Source organism: Piliocolobus tephrosceles, chromosome 9, assembly GCF_002776525.5.
Source record: "Piliocolobus tephrosceles isolate RC106 chromosome 9, ASM277652v3, whole genome shotgun sequence".
Classification (NCBI taxonomy): domain Eukaryota; kingdom Metazoa; phylum Chordata; class Mammalia; order Primates; family Cercopithecidae; genus Piliocolobus; species Piliocolobus tephrosceles.
The window spans coordinates 103,316,353-103,334,579 of NC_045442.1; the positions used below are offsets into that span (position 1 = coordinate 103,316,353).

Consider the following 18,227-nt stretch of genomic DNA (forward strand, 5'->3'; position numbering starts at 1 on the left):
GCCTAAAAACTGTTTTTGGTGCTTTGTATTTTGTAGACTTTATAGGCATGTTCCTTATAAGAATTATGCATCTGTGTAGAGATGTTGCAAACGCCCTGGCCGGAATTGAAGGCAAAGTACCAGCTGCTCCCAGCGATTCCTGTGGGAAGGCTTTATTTGTTTACATTTTTACTTCTGACTGTGTAGTTTGAGCAAAGGTACAGCCTCCAAGTTTTTAGGCTTTATGATATACACACACAGAGGAGCTACTTTTCTGGGGCTACCTTGTTAGTGAGTGGGAAGATGAGAAAACTTTAAACTACTAGGGAAATGACAAAGAAGCTGGTCTGGCCCTTCCTGGGATCAGGTAGGAAGAAGAGAAAGTCTGCTTTAAGAGTTTGTAACCATCCATGGACTGGTTGGTCTATGCCTTAGGATTTGAGAGTTTTATCCACCAAGTCCAGGAGTCCTACATTGTAAAGTTAGCAAAGTGGCCGGTGATATTTCAAGGTCACGCATCAGAAGTAAATACATATTTCTGAAAGGATTGTGTCCCGTGGATTTTCTTTTTTAGTACCCAGAATCTTCTCCCCACCCCCAGTATTTTAAATATGGAGGTAGATAGGTGTATGCATGCATGTGCTAATTCTAGATCCAGTACCATTAATTAACATGTTGAAGAGTCAAACTACTGAGCAGTAATTTTCAGTACTTTTTTGTACTCGTAATAGAAGCCAATAAAAGGATTACAGCTTTAGTTTACTTAATGTAATGCAATTCAGATAGCCATGGTGGAGTCTGTACATCATTGAGAGGTATAAAACACATGATTGCATTGGGGGGTACTTTATTCATAGTTTAATTATTGAAGGTTTATTTTTAAAAGTTCTGTGTGCGTAACTAAAACAGATTTCCTCACTAAAATTAAACATTTATTTTTAGGAAGTTTGTAAATGAAGGTAACTATGGCTTCCTTATGAGAACTGCTTACATATTAAAATGATTTTTATTTTTACTGACTTTTCTGATTACAAATGTAATTATAGAAAAAAAACCCTTATGGACATATACGTAGGACATAATGTATATAGATTTTGAAATGTCCTTTTTTCTTAATAGTGCATTTAATATATTTTAGCATGTCCTGACTTTTAGGATCTTGTGTTTGAATAACTGTTATATAAAATTAATTTAACCAGATTTCCCCTTTTCTCCAGACTTCTTTACTCCTAACAGCTTTCCTCCCTCATTTCCTTCTCTGCTTCCTCTTCTTCCAGTTGCTCAGGGGAGAAAAATGAAGTATACTCTTTTTTTTTTTTGAGATGGAGTCTCGGTCTATAGCCCAGGCTGGAGTGCAGTGGTGAGATCTTGGCTCATTGCAACCTCCGCTTTCCGGGTTCAAGCCATTCTTCTGCCTTAGCCTCTCAAGTAGCTGGGACTATAGGTGCCCGCCACCACGCCCAGCTACTTCTTTGTATTTTTAGTAGAGACGAGGTTTCACCATGTTGGCCAGGCTGGTCTCGTACTCCTGACCTCAAGTGATCTGCTCGCCTTGGCCTCCCAAAGTGCTGAGATTATAGACATGAAGCCACCACACCCGGTCTGAAGTGTACTTCTATTACATGATTGAATTTGCAAAGGGAAATGTTTAGTTAAAATAAATGAGATTTTGCAGGTTTGGCTACACCTGATACTTAATAATAGATGCTAGATTGCTCATTGATGATGAAACCACATCTTTGGTTATATATTTGTCTACTAGATCCTAAAATATTCCCACTTAGGGAAATTTGTCACCCTGTATCAGAGTAAATTTTTCTGGGATATAAAGAGAAATTATAGACTGCATAAAATTATGTCATGTTCTCCAAGAAGAAAGCTACTGGCGCCATGTGGGTATTTAAATGTAAAGTAAATAAAATTAAATACAATTAAAAATGCAGTTCCTCAAGTCAAGCCACAGCTCAAGTGCTCAAAAGCCACATGTGGCCCGTGGCTAACCATATTGGACAAACGGCTATAAAACATTCTCACCATCACAGGCAGTTCTATTGGATAGCCTTGGGGTAAAGTCTATATGTGTTGCCTGTTAATTAGAATTTAAAAATCATTTTTTTTCCTTTTGGTTATCATAAATAGTAATAAAAAGCAGAATTTCTGTCAATATTTTTGGAAACAGCAAACAGCTCAAAATTATTTAGAGTAAATTTTTACTCCTCTGCCAACTTAATTTTTTAAATGATGCAGTAAAGTAAAACACATATCAACACAGGGTTACCGGCGCTTTGAAATTCTGGAACATTTAAAAAATGTTTGACATGGTATAAAATCCAGGAGTGGGCAGGCTAGGGGTGGGATATTCTATCAATTGGGTCAGGATCTAGAGAAGATGATGGAAGAGAAACTGACTATTTGTAAAAGACGCTCAGAAGAAGCAAATGAAGTGGAGAAATAATGTGTTTATTTGGGGCACATACTTTTATGTTATAATTAGAGTATTCATGGAAATTAACCTGGGAAAATTGGAAGCCATCAGAAAGAAAACACAAGGGATGAAGAGGAACCACCAATGAGAAAGAAAATACAAGAGATGGAGAGGAACCACCAATGATCCTCTAGTCAGTAGAAACAATCACTGGGATTTGTTATGTATCTTTCCAGCCTTCCTTTCTTTGCCCTACAAACAGGCCATACTCATTAGGCAGCGAAGGATGGCAGTGAAGAGCACAGACAAGATGTTAGTCTGAGAGGAGAAGTGGGTGATTAGGAGCTCCAACACTGAGCCAGATGGCTTGAGCTTGAAATCTCAGCTCTGTCTCTTACTGTCTGCAAGAACATAGCAGCTTGTTTAACTCCTATTTATCTGTGAGATGAGATGGTCCTGCTGTCTACCTCTTTATGTTCTTGTGAGAACTGAGGAATTAAAATATTAAACTCATTAAAGACTATGTTACTAGTATTACTGACCTGTTAGGTGGGTAGTACAGGCACATGGTAAGTTCTTAATAAGTCTCTATGTTTATTATAGCAGGGAAGCAGACATTTAAACAAGTGACTGCAGTGAGGTTAGATAAGTTTTGTGATAGGGTGAGTTCAGCAGTGAAGTTAGATGAGTTTTGTGATAGGGTAAGTTTTCTATGATAGTATATGTTGAGATGACTTAATTCTTGATAATTATTTAAACAAAGTGAATTTAGCTTAGTATGATTGGTTTTTGTTTTAAATGATGTGTTCATAGTTTCTCAAATCAAATCTAACTTTTTATAGCTTGTAGTCTTTAAAGTTTGTTTATTACCTCGATATGATACATCTTTAAAGGTTCCAAGATATTAAGTAAAAATGTCGCTCTGATCATTCTGGTAATATCATAAGTGTCAAAATTCTTTCCCTGAAGCTTTACATTGTGTACCAGGTTGCCAAAAATGTAATAGAATCCTCTCTTAGCAATAGCATCTGGCTAATCAGAATAAAATTTATCTTCCAGACTTTTACAATGGAGTTTGGTTAGCTTTGAGTATAATTAAAGAGTGTATTACTTGTTACCTATTAAAGACAGGAAATTGTGAGGTGCAACTGTTTTTCGTATATGGTGGGGGACATTTTTCTTCAACTATAAATAAAAAGAGACTAAAGTGAGTTTTCAAGTATAAAATGTGAAAGGACACCTATATAAGAGCTGAAATAGATGAAACTGAAGTGCTGACAGTTATGTGTTTGTCAACAGGTCTTTTGTTTCTCAACCTTCTGCTAGATTCTTTGAGGAACTCTGTCTTACATGGCATTTACGTAGATTCTTGCCTTTGTGTTTCTTGGGTCACAATAATGGGAAATGAAGGACTAATTTTAAAAATTTATTATTATAAATATTGTACAATATGAAAAATGATGTCATGCTAAATAATTATAAGAAATGTCACTAGCTATGAGAAATCCCTTCGTTTCTTAGAAATTTGAAGTTGAGGGGGAAAGTTGGCAATTTCAAAGAAAAGAATGAATAAATATAATAAAAGGAACAGTGTGCTTGGGCAGATGTTCCTGGATGTGGCACACAGGCGCAAATAGTGCCAGCTTCTTCCCTCTTGACAGTGATTCCATACCAACCTGCCAAAATGCGGCTGGCAGTTTATTGCTTTGCTTTAATCATAATTTACATTTTTAGCAGGAATATAAACGGCAACTGATACTTGAAATATTGCAGCAATGGATTTTAGATATAACAGACATTACAAAACTTACATGTTTATTGAGGAGAAAGACAAAGGCTTAGGTTTCAAGTGGGTTCTCTTTGATAAAGACTGTTTTTTCCATCTGACTCCATGTTACAAACACTGGGCCATAGTAATAGATGAATTAGACACACATACATGTCACCTATGGGTTTATATTAGCATATACAAACATGTTACATGTATGTAATATGTCATAAACATGTAACTTTAGGATATCCAAGGATTCAGATTCTCTTTTCAAGTATAACAGTGTGCAACTATCTGACATTATTTGCTACCAGGTGAACTTATATGCATTTGATTTTCTTCCAGATTCATGAAAAACTACACTACTATGAGAAGCAGAGTCCGGTGCCCATTCTCCATGGTGCGGCAGCCTTGGCCGATGACGTAAGTGTGCCTCTCCGAGCTCACCGGGACGTGTCTGCTGCAGACCTGGCCCAGGCAGAACCTGTCCTAGTGCAGACAGATGCCTGTGATCCTATGAGTGAAAAGCAGAAGAGGTTACAAATGTTTCAAGAAGTCCTGTCAACACTGAGCTTATGTTAATATTACGTTGATTTTCATTCACTTTCCTGTTCTAAAAATTTTGCATGTAGCTACTCTCTTGTTCTGCTTTGGTAACTACGTAATAGGAATTTTAGGCTTTAAACTCATGGAGAGAGAGAAGCTGTCAGCTGTTGGTGTTCTGAGAAAGTCACAGACAAGAGGAATGTTATGGAGAAATAAAGACAAATGAGATAGCTCTATTGCTGACAGTACTAAAAAATGACAGATACTAGGATACGAACGAGGCATATGAAATACATAAAAAGACAGGATTGTTTTTATAATGGGTTATAAAACATAGTAACGATTTATGGGTATTAGGCTTTTCCAAATTACCTTCATAACCAAAAAATAAATTTTAGAAGCAGTTGGCATTGATGGAGTAGTTAATTTCCTGTAGCTATAATTTTATTTTAAACTTGGGGGAAGGGAACTAGCTCGCTGATTCTTACTGTTAACTTTCGGACTCGGATGAATTGAGAACACACCTGGATAAACTATAAAGGACACGAAGCTGGAATAGAAATATGTTTAGTGCGAAGGCTGGTTTTAGTGATATCCTGTAGCTTATTTGTTGCTTTTAATATTTTTTCCTTTATTTTTGATAAGACAAGCTATAATTCAGTGTGTTAAAATATTCAGGCCATCATATAATTAAAAAATTGGCCATCTTGAGAACTTGATTTTATTTGAACTCCTTTGCTAATTTAGAAAATTCTAATTTAGAAAATAATTCTAATTTAGAAAATACACATAGGTAATAAATATGCAAGTTCCGTGCTATTTGTTTAGTTCCCATTTTTCTTTCTGTTTTTATCTACAAAGATTACACGTATGTTTCAATATATATTTACTGAGGAAGCTTACTTCTGCATTATTGAAACAAAACTTTTTAAATGAAGGCGAATAAAGATGTAGATACACTTGCTCAAGTAAGGCACAGTTGCCATCCAAGAAAACCTTAAAAAAGTCAGTTTTAAAACATTTACTATTCAGAATTTTGGGAAACATTTGTTTATAAACCAATGCTGTATGGTCCAATCATATTGCAACAATATTCCTTTATAAAAAATTAGAGACTGCTGTGTAAATATGATAAACCATAGTATCTTATAATTTGTCAGAGCAGTATATTTAAATGTTAAAATATGTTATGTTTTAAGTGACTAAAGTGTGCAAATGACCTTTGTGTCTTTTTGTAAGTTAAAAATGCTGTAGAAATATTACCTCAGAAAAGTAAAAGCAATGTTTGAAAGGTAATTAATGACTGTATAATTTTCTATGATTTTACTTTTGGTGTATAATTTATATTATGCCCTTCTTTTAGAGAAAAGTCCTTTTCCAGAGATAAGAACAATTATTTTTAGCTTGGTAGAAAAAGTAGGGGCAAATGGAAATTTCATGCAAGGTTTTAAGATGAGTTTTTAAATAAAAATACATTTATATATATACCACATATTTCATAATTCTAGTCTTTTTTCCTGTTTGAGTCTTGCTTTTCTTATGCAAATTATGTGATCTTTCCTATAGCCTGAAATTGAATTGGAATTTAGATAGGAATATCTCTTAATGGAAGACATGGGGCAGGTTTGAAGTTGTAACACTTTCTTTATGTAGAACCCAAATGGGAATTCTTGGTTATTATAGTAGGGTACAGTCAGCATTTTTGGTACCAGGGTAGCTGTCAACCCATTATAGCTCATTTTATGATTGGTATTATGATTGGTTGGTATTTAACAGATTTCTTCATCTGTATAGGTAAACATAATAAAAGTTTCAGGCCATTTGCTCTATTAGGGACATTCTAATTATTTTTGCCCTAGCTCTAAACAGCACAGCTACTGTGGGTTTTTGGAATCCCCATGGGTTTTTGGAAACCCTGTGGATTTCACCACCTCATTCAGAAGCTCTGTTTTTGTGGGGGGTGGGGGAGGTTACAGTGTCAAAGCTTTATCCAGTTCTTACAAGAGGTCCTTTGTCTAGGTGCAAAAGACCATTCACATGGACGAAGTGCTGGGGTTTGCCCTCCTTGCAATAAATCAGAAGGTGATCTGGCTGATATGATTACTTGATTTGTACTCAGCCGAGAGCCTGGGCTCAGATCTGGACTACTGAAGGCCTAAAAGGAAGAGCAATGATTAATGATCTGTTTTTTTTATGCTGACCTCTCCTTAAAGATTGGAAAGCAATAGCCTTGAGCAAATCAGATTCTCAGTTGTCACACACCCAGTCCCACAATGCTCTTAGTAAACGTTCTTTACATCGATGTAATCTCCCTTGCAGCTGGCCGAAGAGCTTCAGAACAAGCCATTAAACAGTGAGATCAGAGAGCTGTTGAAACTACTGTCAAAACCCAGTGTGAAGGTGAGGACATGTTACGCTGGTAATAAATACCTTCAAACAGGGCCACTTTCTGAGCCTTCCGATGAATTTTGTTTCGAGCATCAATTCTCAAGTAAATGTATTTCAAATAGGGCACAGTATTTTAATAGCCTAAATCCTATTAATGAGAAAGAGGTGAGCTTTTGATTATAATGTGATGAGAAACTGCAAAATACTCTTATTGGGAAGCTCAGAATTTAAGTTCTGACAAATATAATGTAGCTTCAAGGTCATTTTCGTTTTAAATAAAGAATACACTATACAGAACCTACTAGTAATTTTGTTTAGGTCTATTTTACTTGGGTAGTTAACGGGATTCCAATATGTTTGACAAATATACCTATTTTTCTGTAGGATCATTTCAGCATTCCTCTTTCTTTCCCCGTTCACCTCCCCATTTCCTGTCCCTTTACTAATTTACGTTTCAAAATGTCATTCCATTTTACAGAGAAGAGCACTTTTCCAGTGTAAAATACTCATAAAATATTGGCAGACAAATTTCAATTCTCCCTTTCCCATTGCCTCCTAAGTTTATCACTTATTTTTCCTCCAAATGTGATCAGTTTACAGCAGGCATTTCAGAATTTTCCTGTAGTTATTCTGAGGTCATTACTGCACTAAATCCTGCACTGTATACATTTTGGACTTGACACTGTGGCAATTATGTGTCAGATATTGTTCTGTGAGTCAGAATTACATATGGATTACGTGATTACATAATTAAAATGCTCCTTTAACTTGTGATGATTACTGGTGAGCATATGTAGAGTGTTGGATGAAAATTTCTTCCTAGATACAAAAACTAGTTTCTACTTTTCTTGAGAAATAACTTTCGGAATTGTGCCGTATTTGGTTTTGAATTTATTTTTATAAAAAGAGAGATGGTATTAAATAAAAGATGAGGTTAAAAACATGCGTGGACTATAAGCCCTAATCTCTGTAAGTAAATAGAAGTACATGAGTGTATTGCTGTAAAAGCTAAACAGGCTATGATTAGTGATGTGAGGGTAATTGATTTGTAGTGGTTTAGGAAGTTTATTAAATTTTTGTTCTAAAAGAGCAAGGATCAGATTAGAGCAGAAAAGTTCCTTGATGTTAAAGACAAAGTATGTAAAAACGTTAAGGAGATTTTTAGCCACAGAATGTTCTGAAGATTTCTTCATTTGGTCTTACACTGCACCTGAGAAGTTAGTGTCACCCAGGGGAAGGTGAGGTTAGCTATGAGTAGCTTGTTAAAATCCTTTTTGAGTTTATTGTTTTGGTTCAAGGGTATTAGAAATGAAAGCAGTATGTTTCAGACAAAAAATATCCCCAATTGTGGTATTTGGTTCAAGAGTGTTTCAAATGGAATAGCTAATTATGCCATATTTTACTGGATGAGAACTGGTATTTGACTCAAGAGGGAGGTATGACTTTAGATGTTATTAAGAAGGGCCATTTGATAAAATTTTATAATAATTAGTTACATTTTATTATGTGAAAAATATTTTAGGTAGATAATTCAGTTATTTTTCTTTTTATCTAGCAGTGTGACTAAAGAATGGTGTAAAGTTAGCATGAAAGACATATATTCATATGTGTAGAAAATAGGTAATATTCCAGGATACATGATGTTTCGTTTGGCAATGTCTGTTTGTAGTTAGCTAGTCTTGGGAAGAAAATATCTTTTTTCCCTTTTTGATCTAACATTTAACATTGCTTTTCTTGAAGTCATTCTTATTATCTACCATCACTTCAACCTCATTTCCATATTACTTTAACAAGTTAAGCCCCCAAATAAATTTTAGACTATTTCAGGATATAATCAGTTAATCTATTTTTGCCCTGAGAGTAAACTAAAATCTTTTTTTTGTTTTCCTTTTGAACAGAAGCAAGGTATGTAGGTTGTTAGTTGAATTGACAGTTAAAATATGAAAAATGTAACTCTAATGTGTTAATTTGAATATTATCTTTAATTTCTAGTGGATTAGGGAAGTTACTTTTTAAAGATTTGCTATTTCATTTTAAATACTTAATTCATTGGACTGAAAAGGAAGTTGAAGTATATCTTCAAAGTAATAGAACTTTAAAAAAACAGATACACACACAGATACACGCGCGCACGCATACACACATACTCACACCCACCCAAATATGCACCCACTCTGGGAAGGTAATACACATATTCCACACATCTGCCAATTCTTTCTGAAAATTTTTATAACTTTCTTTGGCAGTTTATAAATGTCACCAGCAACAGATCTTCACTCATCCATTTATTCTTAGATTTTCTTTCTTCTAATGCCTAGTGTGTGCCAGGCCCTATGGATGCAGATTATAGAAGATACATGTCCACTAGTGAAGGTGATAGGAGAAATACTGGATTTAAAAGAGGGAGTGCATAGAAATGATATGGAATACATAGGAATGGCGCTAAATCCAAACTTGGGCAGGGGGAGAATATTGAAGAAAACTTTACAGAGGAAGTGGCATGTAAGTTGAGACCTTACGTTGGAGTTTGAGGGAATCAGAAGGGGACAAAGGAGTGGGAGATGGGTCGGGGTGGGATGTGAAAAAGAAATGATTTAGGTACAGGGAAGAGCATGTAAAGTCCCATAAAGGAAAACTTTAAGTTTGAAGATGTGAAAATGCAAAACCAGCCTCAGAACAGGTGAACAGTGGCTTGCGAAGGAAGAAGGGGTGAGAGTTAGTTTGGAGCTGGGGAGTCAACCTTTTGAGTAGGGTTTGCCCAGGACAGTTGGCTTCATGCCTGCAGTTCCAGCATTATTAGTAATAGCCTTTCTCCCACTTTCAATTGTGTCCCTATTTGGGTGATAAATTATATGGCCACACCTGAAATCGTGAGCTTTTTTAAAAAGTGGAAAGCCATTGAAAGGATTTGAAGCAGGAAGTGACATGTCCCTCCATATGTAGTCTACAGACCAAGCTTTTGAGGGGTTTGGTGGTGTAGAATGGCAGAAATGCAATACTGAATGGAGGAAGGCCAGTGGGAGCCTGTAGGAGTAATTCACATAGAACACTAGCTTTGGGAGCCAAGGTGGGCTGATAACCAGAGGTCAGGAGTTCGAGACCAGCCTGGCCAACATGGTGAAACCCCATCTCCACTAAAGATACAAAAATTATTCGGATATGGTGGCGGTGGCGGCGGCAGGTGCCTGTAATCCCAGTTACTTTGGGAGGCTGAGGCAGGATAATCACTTGAAACTGGGAGATGGAGGTTGCAGTAAGCTGAGATCACGCCACTTCACTCCACCCTGGGTGAAAGAGTGAAGCTCTGTCACACACACGCGCATGCGTGCACACGCACACACACACATAGCACATGATTGAGGTCCTAATGAAAGAGTGTGGGATGGGTGGAAGGAAGCAAGGGGGATAGGCAGCTTGAGGGACAATTTCAATACGTGGTCTTGGAATAACAAATAGTCTGGGAAAAAAATAAGAAAACTCGCCACTAGAGTGAACTCCAAATAGATTAAAACTTTAAGTGTAAAATGTTGAACCTTAAGAATCTTTTTAATTGAAAAAATATATATTAGAAGAAAATTTGCAAGTTACGTGATCATGGAATAGAAATGCATTTGATCCACAAAGACAGGAATACACACCTACAGACACAAAGACGCACTCATGAAGGAAAGAATATTTTAAAATCCATAAGTGAGATTAGAAGGAATCATTTATTAATATATATGATTTATGATATTTGTCCTTAATAAGATGTGATAATTTATTACATTCACTTTTACTTTTTGCAGAGTGACTTGATACTTAAAAGGAAACAGAAATATTCTTTTTTGATAATACATAATTGTATTTTTGAGTTAAATTATAAAGAAAGTAGAAGCCCCAATCCTCATTGCTTTATTAGTGAGGATGAATATCTTTTCCTATGCTTTTATATTTTTATTTCTTCTGCGAATTGCATGTTCATATACCTCTAGGGATAACTGCTCTTGGTTGGCTGCATTACCTTTCAACCCTTTCTCTATATATAAATATTACATATGTTTTTTCCCCAGTATATTCTGTGGGATCATAGAATGCACTACTTACTGTGATTTTTTTTTTTTGCTTTTAATATTTTTGGCATTTTGTAGTCTTCTCTTTATATCAACAAAATTATCTATTTAACTTACTCCTTACAGACGAACCTTTGTTATTTCTGCTTTTCTGCTATTTAAATAACACTATGATGCACATCTTTTGTATATTAGAGGATTTTATGGAATATTTTGTCAAAATAAACTTTAATTAGGACAGTAACTTATTGGGGCATACATAATGTTTGTACATTTTACAGTTTTGATCCTTATTTCCAGCTTGTTGTTAAGACAGACCTTCTTGAGCACCTGCAGTATAGTGCATGAGAAGGCCTGTTTCCCTATGCAGTTGCAATTTATATGCAATTAATTGCATAAGCTCTTTTCGACTGATATTCTTTCTTTCTTTCTTTCTTTTTGAGACAGAGTCTTGCTCTGTCACCCAGGTTGGCATGCAGTGGCACAATCTCAGCTTACTGTAACCTCCACCTCCCAAGTTTGAGCGATTCTTTTGCCTCAGCCTCCCAACTAGCTGGGACTACAGGTGCTCACCACCACACCTGGCTAATTTTTTTTATTTTTTTAGAGTCGCGGTTTTAACATGTTGTCCAGGCTGTTGTTGAACTCCTGACCTCAAGTGATCCACTTACCTGTTCCTCCCAAAGTGCTGGGATTACAGGCGTGAGCCACCACGCACAGCCTCAACTAATATTCTTTTTTAGCTTTGCTAGTTGATCGCCACATGAGAATAGGGAATAAAAATTGCAGATGTACAGCAAGCTTTCAGTGAGTACTGTGTGATTAAATAATGATTAGTAAAAATTTTGTGTTTTTCCTAATGAATTGTGAGTGATATAAGAATATAAAATCATTATTATATATTTCTCCTTAGTTATTTTTCTTTAATCTTACATGCATTTTCTAAGACTGGGTAGAAATATGTACTTTTATGTAGTAGAATTTGGCATTCTTTTTCTTTATGACTTCTGGGCACTGAGTTAGCTTAGAAAGGACTTGTATTCTTCATGACAAGTTTACGAAAATTATCTTTACTGTTTTCTTTTGGCTTTTTAAAAATGTGATTTTTTGAAGTTTGAAATTATTAACCTGTATGAAAGTTTGGTATATGGTATAAGATGTGGTTCTAGTTATTTTTAATTCAAGTGGATAGCGATTATCTCACAGTTTGATTTCTCTTTATTATATATCTGAATCTGTTTTGAACTCTTGGTTTAATTGCTGTTAATTTGATTATTTTATTGTTTTAGTAACTGTAGCATGATACCGTCTAAGGCCAAATTCCTATCATTATTCTTGCAAATGTATTTTCCCAGAAGAAATTTGGAATTCTCTTTTCATGTAATTAAAAAAACCATTGGGATGCAATTAAATTTTCCAATCAAAGAACATGGCAATTTATTTGTTTAGATCAAATTGTTCCTTATATAAGCCGGAATATTTCCTGCTAAGTCTATTCCCAGGCCTGATGTGTACGTGTGAGTGCAGGCATGCATATATTTATATGTATACACACGTACATATATGTATAAATTAATTTTCCCCCATGGTATACCATTTATTGAGTATTTTCTAACAAGTATGTTGTTTGTATATAGTAAACATGTTAATTTTTATACCACCTTACTGAAGTATCTCATTTAATTTTCAATGTTATTGACAAGATTTTTATTTTTTTTATTTTTTTTTTTATTTTTTTTTTATTTTTCCATGTTTCAAAGGGCTTTTATTAAGTAAGCCCTCAGACACATCCATGGGTAAGACCTTGTCATTTGTTAACAGCAGTGGATGGTGGGATTCTCACCAAACTGTCTAAAATAGTAAAGATCCTTCAAAGGCACAGGCAACTCTCTAGTTTTTTGTGTCATCAAAAGCAAGCTCCTCATTCCTATGTGGATTCCTTTTTAGTAATTATAGATAATTTCCCCCTTTACCTTATTGCCTTGATATGATTTGCAGGAAAAAAATGCTCAAAACTTGTAGTAAATACAGGATTTGCTTTTGTTTTTCTGTACTTTTATGGGGATGCTTCTGTGCTTCCTGTTATAATAAGTATGATGTTTGTTGCTGGTTTCTGGTAGAATATTTTACAAAGTTTTGTTCTCTCATTTTTTTAAAAAAAAATCAGAATTGTGTTAAAGTTTGTCAAGTGCCTTTGTGGTACTTATCAAAGTGATCATAGAAGCTTTTTTAGTTGTTAGCATAAATAATTGCAGATATCTATATGATAAAACATTAAATTCTTGAGATTAAACCTTTGTTTTGATTAAGGAAGATTTTTATGTCTAATTTTGTAATATTTTACTTTGGTATTTAAAAAAAATCATCCTGAGACCAAAGTTGTACTGTCATCTTTTTATACTTTCTGGTTAGATTTTGCATTTGGGTTGTGAGACCTTTGAAAAAGAAATGTTACATTTTACTATGTGTTGGAATTCTGTAAATAACACAGAAAACTTTAATACAACCCTTCATTTGGTTCCAGTGCCATCTCTGGGGAAAGTTTTTCAATAGTGTGTTTAATTTCTTCTGTAGTTATTGATTTAATCCAGCTTTCAAGCTCTTCTAGTATTACTTCATTATTTATTTTTTCCTAGGAAACTTAACATTTTATTAAGATTTCAAGCATGTTGGAATTGTGTTCGATTTATCCTGTTGATGTGTATCCAAAGTTCTGTCCCTTTCCTCAGTGCTATTAATATATATATTTTTTCTCTAGTTTCTTGCTCTGCATACCAGAAATAACTAATTATCTGATCTCTCAAAAGAACTGGCTCATTATTATCAATTCTATTTTTCTTTTTCTTTTTCTTTGGAAACTAAGGCTGACGTGCAGTGGCACGAACGGCTCCTTGCAACCTCAGCCTCCCAGGTTCAAGCAATTCTCCTGCCTCAGCCTCCCAAGTAGCTTGTATTTTTAGTAGAGATGGGGTGTCACCGTTTTGGCCAGGCTGGTCTCGAACTTCTGACCTCTGGTGATCTGCCTGCCCCAACCTCCCAAAGTGTTGGGATTATAGGCAGTAGCCACCGCACCGGCTCTAATTTTTTTCTTTATATCTATCTTTGATTAGATAGTGGAATACTTAGCTGTCATGCTTGTTTAATTACAAACACATTTAAGAGTATGCAGCTTTCTTTTGAATTTGGTCACCTTCCATGGACAATGTGTATGTCATACTGGCATTGATATTAATTTCTTGATTGTAATACATTTTGATAACTTCAATATCCTGACTTATTTAAATTTGTGAGGTTGTTTGGGTTTCTTATTTTATATTTACAGATGTTAATTTCTAGTTTGATCCATTTTTATCACAGTATACAGCCTATTAATCTTTTTAATGTAAAATTTGTTAAAAATGTTTGCTTGCTAGTTTGGCCAACTTTTGCAAATATATGAAGGAAAAGAATAGCTATATGGAAAGCATTTAAAAAAATTTATATATGGTCCTTTACAAGTTTATAGACAAAGTTAAATATACAAAGTGACTATTCCTGAAATAAGATAACCATTAAAGTTAATTGTAATAGCTAATAAACCAATAACACGAAGTCTTTACTTCGGAGCAGCCTTTTTGCCGTGCGCTTTCATGTATTATCTTGTTAATCATTGTGAAGCCCTATTAAGTAGGTACTAATATTAACTCTTTTTAAAGATTAAGAAAACGAAAGCTCAAAAACTTGTATCCAGAAACTAAACTGGACATTTAACAGATGTTTGTGTGTGTGCTTGTGTGTGTGTTATGTGTGTTTCAGGGACTTTTATAAAGAACAAAAGTGTATCTATCTTACTTGTTGGAGGCCGAAAGTGTGAGAGTTGTGATCAGCTCAGTATACCACTGGAAGCTATATGAGTAAACAGCAAACTATTCTCATAAATGCAGGATGTTGGCAAGCTAACAACTGTGTCCGCTGCGCAGAAGGAATGCTGAGGGCAGTCATGCCCCAAGCGCAAGTGTTTCTGGTGATTAGGCATCACTGAAGCCTGTTAGCATCATTATGCGAACCTGTGATCAGTTAAGCAGCTGACCAATCATTACCTCCTCCTCCCTGCTCTTTCTACCCAATAAATACAAAGGGCGGTAGCAGCTCAGGGGCTGCCTTTGCTCACTAGAAGCAGGGAGCTCTCTTCTTCTCCCTGGCCCTTTCCTTAAAATAGTTTCTTTTGTTTTTTGTTATCATTTCTATGTTCGCCCCTTCATTCAGTCTCATAATGACAGTCTCAGGCAGTAACAGTAGTAACTGCTGTAATGAGGGTCTCAAGTAGTAACAGTGGCAGTCTGCCACACTTAATGATACACAGGATGTTCTTCTTTGTTTCTAGCACACAGCTCTGTGCTTGCAACATTGGGATTCCCAGTAGATGAAATTCAATGTAAATTATTAAATGTTTGGTGGAATTTTTTTTTCCATTATAGCCTTGTCTCTTCATATAAGATAATCTGTACATTTATATGACATTCAAACTTTTCTTTCATATACTTCATAGTAGTATAAGATTGTGATTTTGTTGATTTTACTCTTTAGGAATCTCTTGTTCTGTTCAGAAGAATGCCAACACTTTTCTTGTATAACCTGTTGCCCTCAAGTTCTTTGATAGTTAGGAAATGACTTGTCATTCTGTAATAATAGTGTCACCTGAGAACTGTCAAAAACTGAAAGATTATACCTAGAATGAATTGATCAGTCAATTGCCATATTAAAAAATTGATTATTCTTATTAGTCAATAATGTCTACAAAATCCAGTTCAGGAAAATAAATGCAATATAAAAGAAATGATAGATGTCTGAAAATGTAAAAGTAAGTAGCCAAAGGCCTAACTAGATTAATTGAATGTGAATACTTCCTGCAGTGATGAAATAGGCAAAAGCAATAATGTTGGTGGCATTTAGGGGCATTGATGGAGGGATATTGTTCTATACAGAGACTTTGTTTCTAGGGGAAACAAAGATAGTCATTAATAAATCAGAACCACTTCTAACCATCAGATTGTCACATTAAAGGCAAATTAACCTGTATGAGTCATCATTCCAGGGGCTCATTTTTGATAAAACAGTGAAGTGACATCATTTCTAGAATGTGGCATTATAATTTAGGAAGTCAGGGAAAGTTTGGTAGATTTTTTAAAAGGCAATAAAATAAGATTTGTTGTAATTTTTAGCTTCCAAACATTCACTTAACAGAAATTACTCACTGCCTGAGCATGCAAGATGGATGAAACTTCATTAAAGCAAGCTGAAGGAAAAAGTTAAGCTAAGCTGCCTTCTGGAGGGATAAATCAATGTTACTCATCCTTATAAGCTGGACACTTAATTCTGTGGACCTGACAGATACTTAGAACATAAAGTTGACTCCAGGGGGTCCAGTGCAGTGAGTGCTTGTGAATCTGATGAGTTATAAGGCCTAGTGTTCAATTTCCTGCAGATTCTCCTGAGCAACAGGTAAACCCATCAGTTGTGATTGGTGGCTCTGGCATATGGAAACACAATTTCCATTTAAGTATTGCCTTTTGAAAGGAAAGTCTGTATATTAAAGAATAAAATCACTTCAGTTAAAACAGGATAATGGAATGCAAAATTTGTTTTAGTTGTCCAAAATTAAAAATGTTGCTCTCCAACAATATTTGTAAAACAAAGTCATTAAAAATTACAAACCTAATGCCTATGAAATTATTTTGGAATGCAGACATGGAACAAAGCTAAGAAGGAAAGACACTTAGCTGATGTTCTTAATATTGCCTGTCAGTTATCATAATTGCTTCATTTAAAAACATTTTATTCAGCTATCTCTATTTTACTATGTGCAATATATGCCATAGATACGCAGATAGTAGATATTCCCAGTGTTCTTTATTCCTCTGTATGGACCCACATTTCCATCTGCCAACTTATTCCTGCTGTCTGAAAGACTTCCTGTAACATTTCTTGCAATGCAAGTCTGCTGGTGGTGAATTCTTTTAGCTTTTGTATGTTTTTCAAAATTTTTCAATACCCCTTCATTTCTAAAAGATATTTTTGCTGGATATAGAATTCTAAGATAACAGTATTTTTCTGTGAGTATTTGAAGATGTTACTCCATTGTTTTGTGGCCTACATTGTTTCTGATGAGAAGTGTGCTGTCGTTTTTAATCCTTATTCTTTTATATATAATTTTTTTTCCTTTGGTCGATTTTAATATTTCTTCCTGGCTTTAAGCAATTTTTTTGGTGGTGTTTTATGTTTTCTTTGTGCTTGGGTACATTGAGCTTCTTGAACACGTGGGTTTATACTTATTTCATCATATTTGGACTATTTTCTGCCATATTTCTTTAAATAGTTTCCAGCAACTGCCCCGTTTCTTTGGAGATGCCCGTTAACATGTATATTAGGCCATTTAAAGTAGTTCCCCAGATCACTAAGTCCTGTTCATAATTTGTTAGTATATTTTCTCCTTGTGTTTCACTGTAAACACAGGATTTGTTGCTTATTCTACAGGATTACTTTTCCTTCTGCAGTATCTGTATTAATCTCATTCAGTTCACTTTTTTCTTATTTCATACTTTCCATATCTAGAAGTTTGATTTGAGTAATTTTTTAATATTCTATAGCTTGTGTTCTGTCTTTCCTTTAACTTTTTTGAGCATGTGAAATATAGTTAAATAGTAACTTTTAATTTTCTTGTCTGCTATCTGTGTAATTTTAGGGTTTGGTTTTATCCAGTTTTATCATCTGTGTAATTTCAGGTATTTGGTTTCATTGTTTCATTTTTTTTCTTCATTATGAGCAGTATTTTCTGCTTTCTTTGCATACCTAGTAATTTTGAGTCATTGTGAGTTTTATCTTGATTGAGTACCAGTTACTGTGAGTTTTATCTTGTTGGATGCTGGGTATTTTGTGTTTCTGTAGATCAACCTTCTCCAACCATTTTGGCACCAGTGATGGACTTCATGGAAGACAAGTTTTTCCACAGATGGGGGTTTCGGGAGTGATTTCAGTGTGATTAAAGTGCATGGCATTTATTGTGTACTTTATTTCTATTATTGTTACA

General features: G+C 34.9%; 1 protein-coding gene across 4 annotated transcripts in view; it reads left to right on the plus strand.

Annotated features, from left to right (window-relative positions):
• Positions 1-18,227, plus strand: part of MPP7 (membrane palmitoylated protein 7) — a 254,323-nt gene that overhangs the window by 156,440 nt on the left and 79,656 nt on the right. For 3 of the 4 annotated variants that reach the window (XM_023194630.3, XM_023194629.3, XM_023194631.3), the window contains 2 exons: positions 4,521-4,598; positions 7,041-7,121. In XM_023194630.3, coding sequence (XP_023050398.1) covers positions 4,521-4,598; positions 7,041-7,121 — 159 coding nt within the window. The remainder of the gene's footprint in view (positions 1-4,520; positions 4,599-7,040; positions 7,122-18,227) is intronic. The other variant, XM_023194632.3, reaches the window with a different exon arrangement.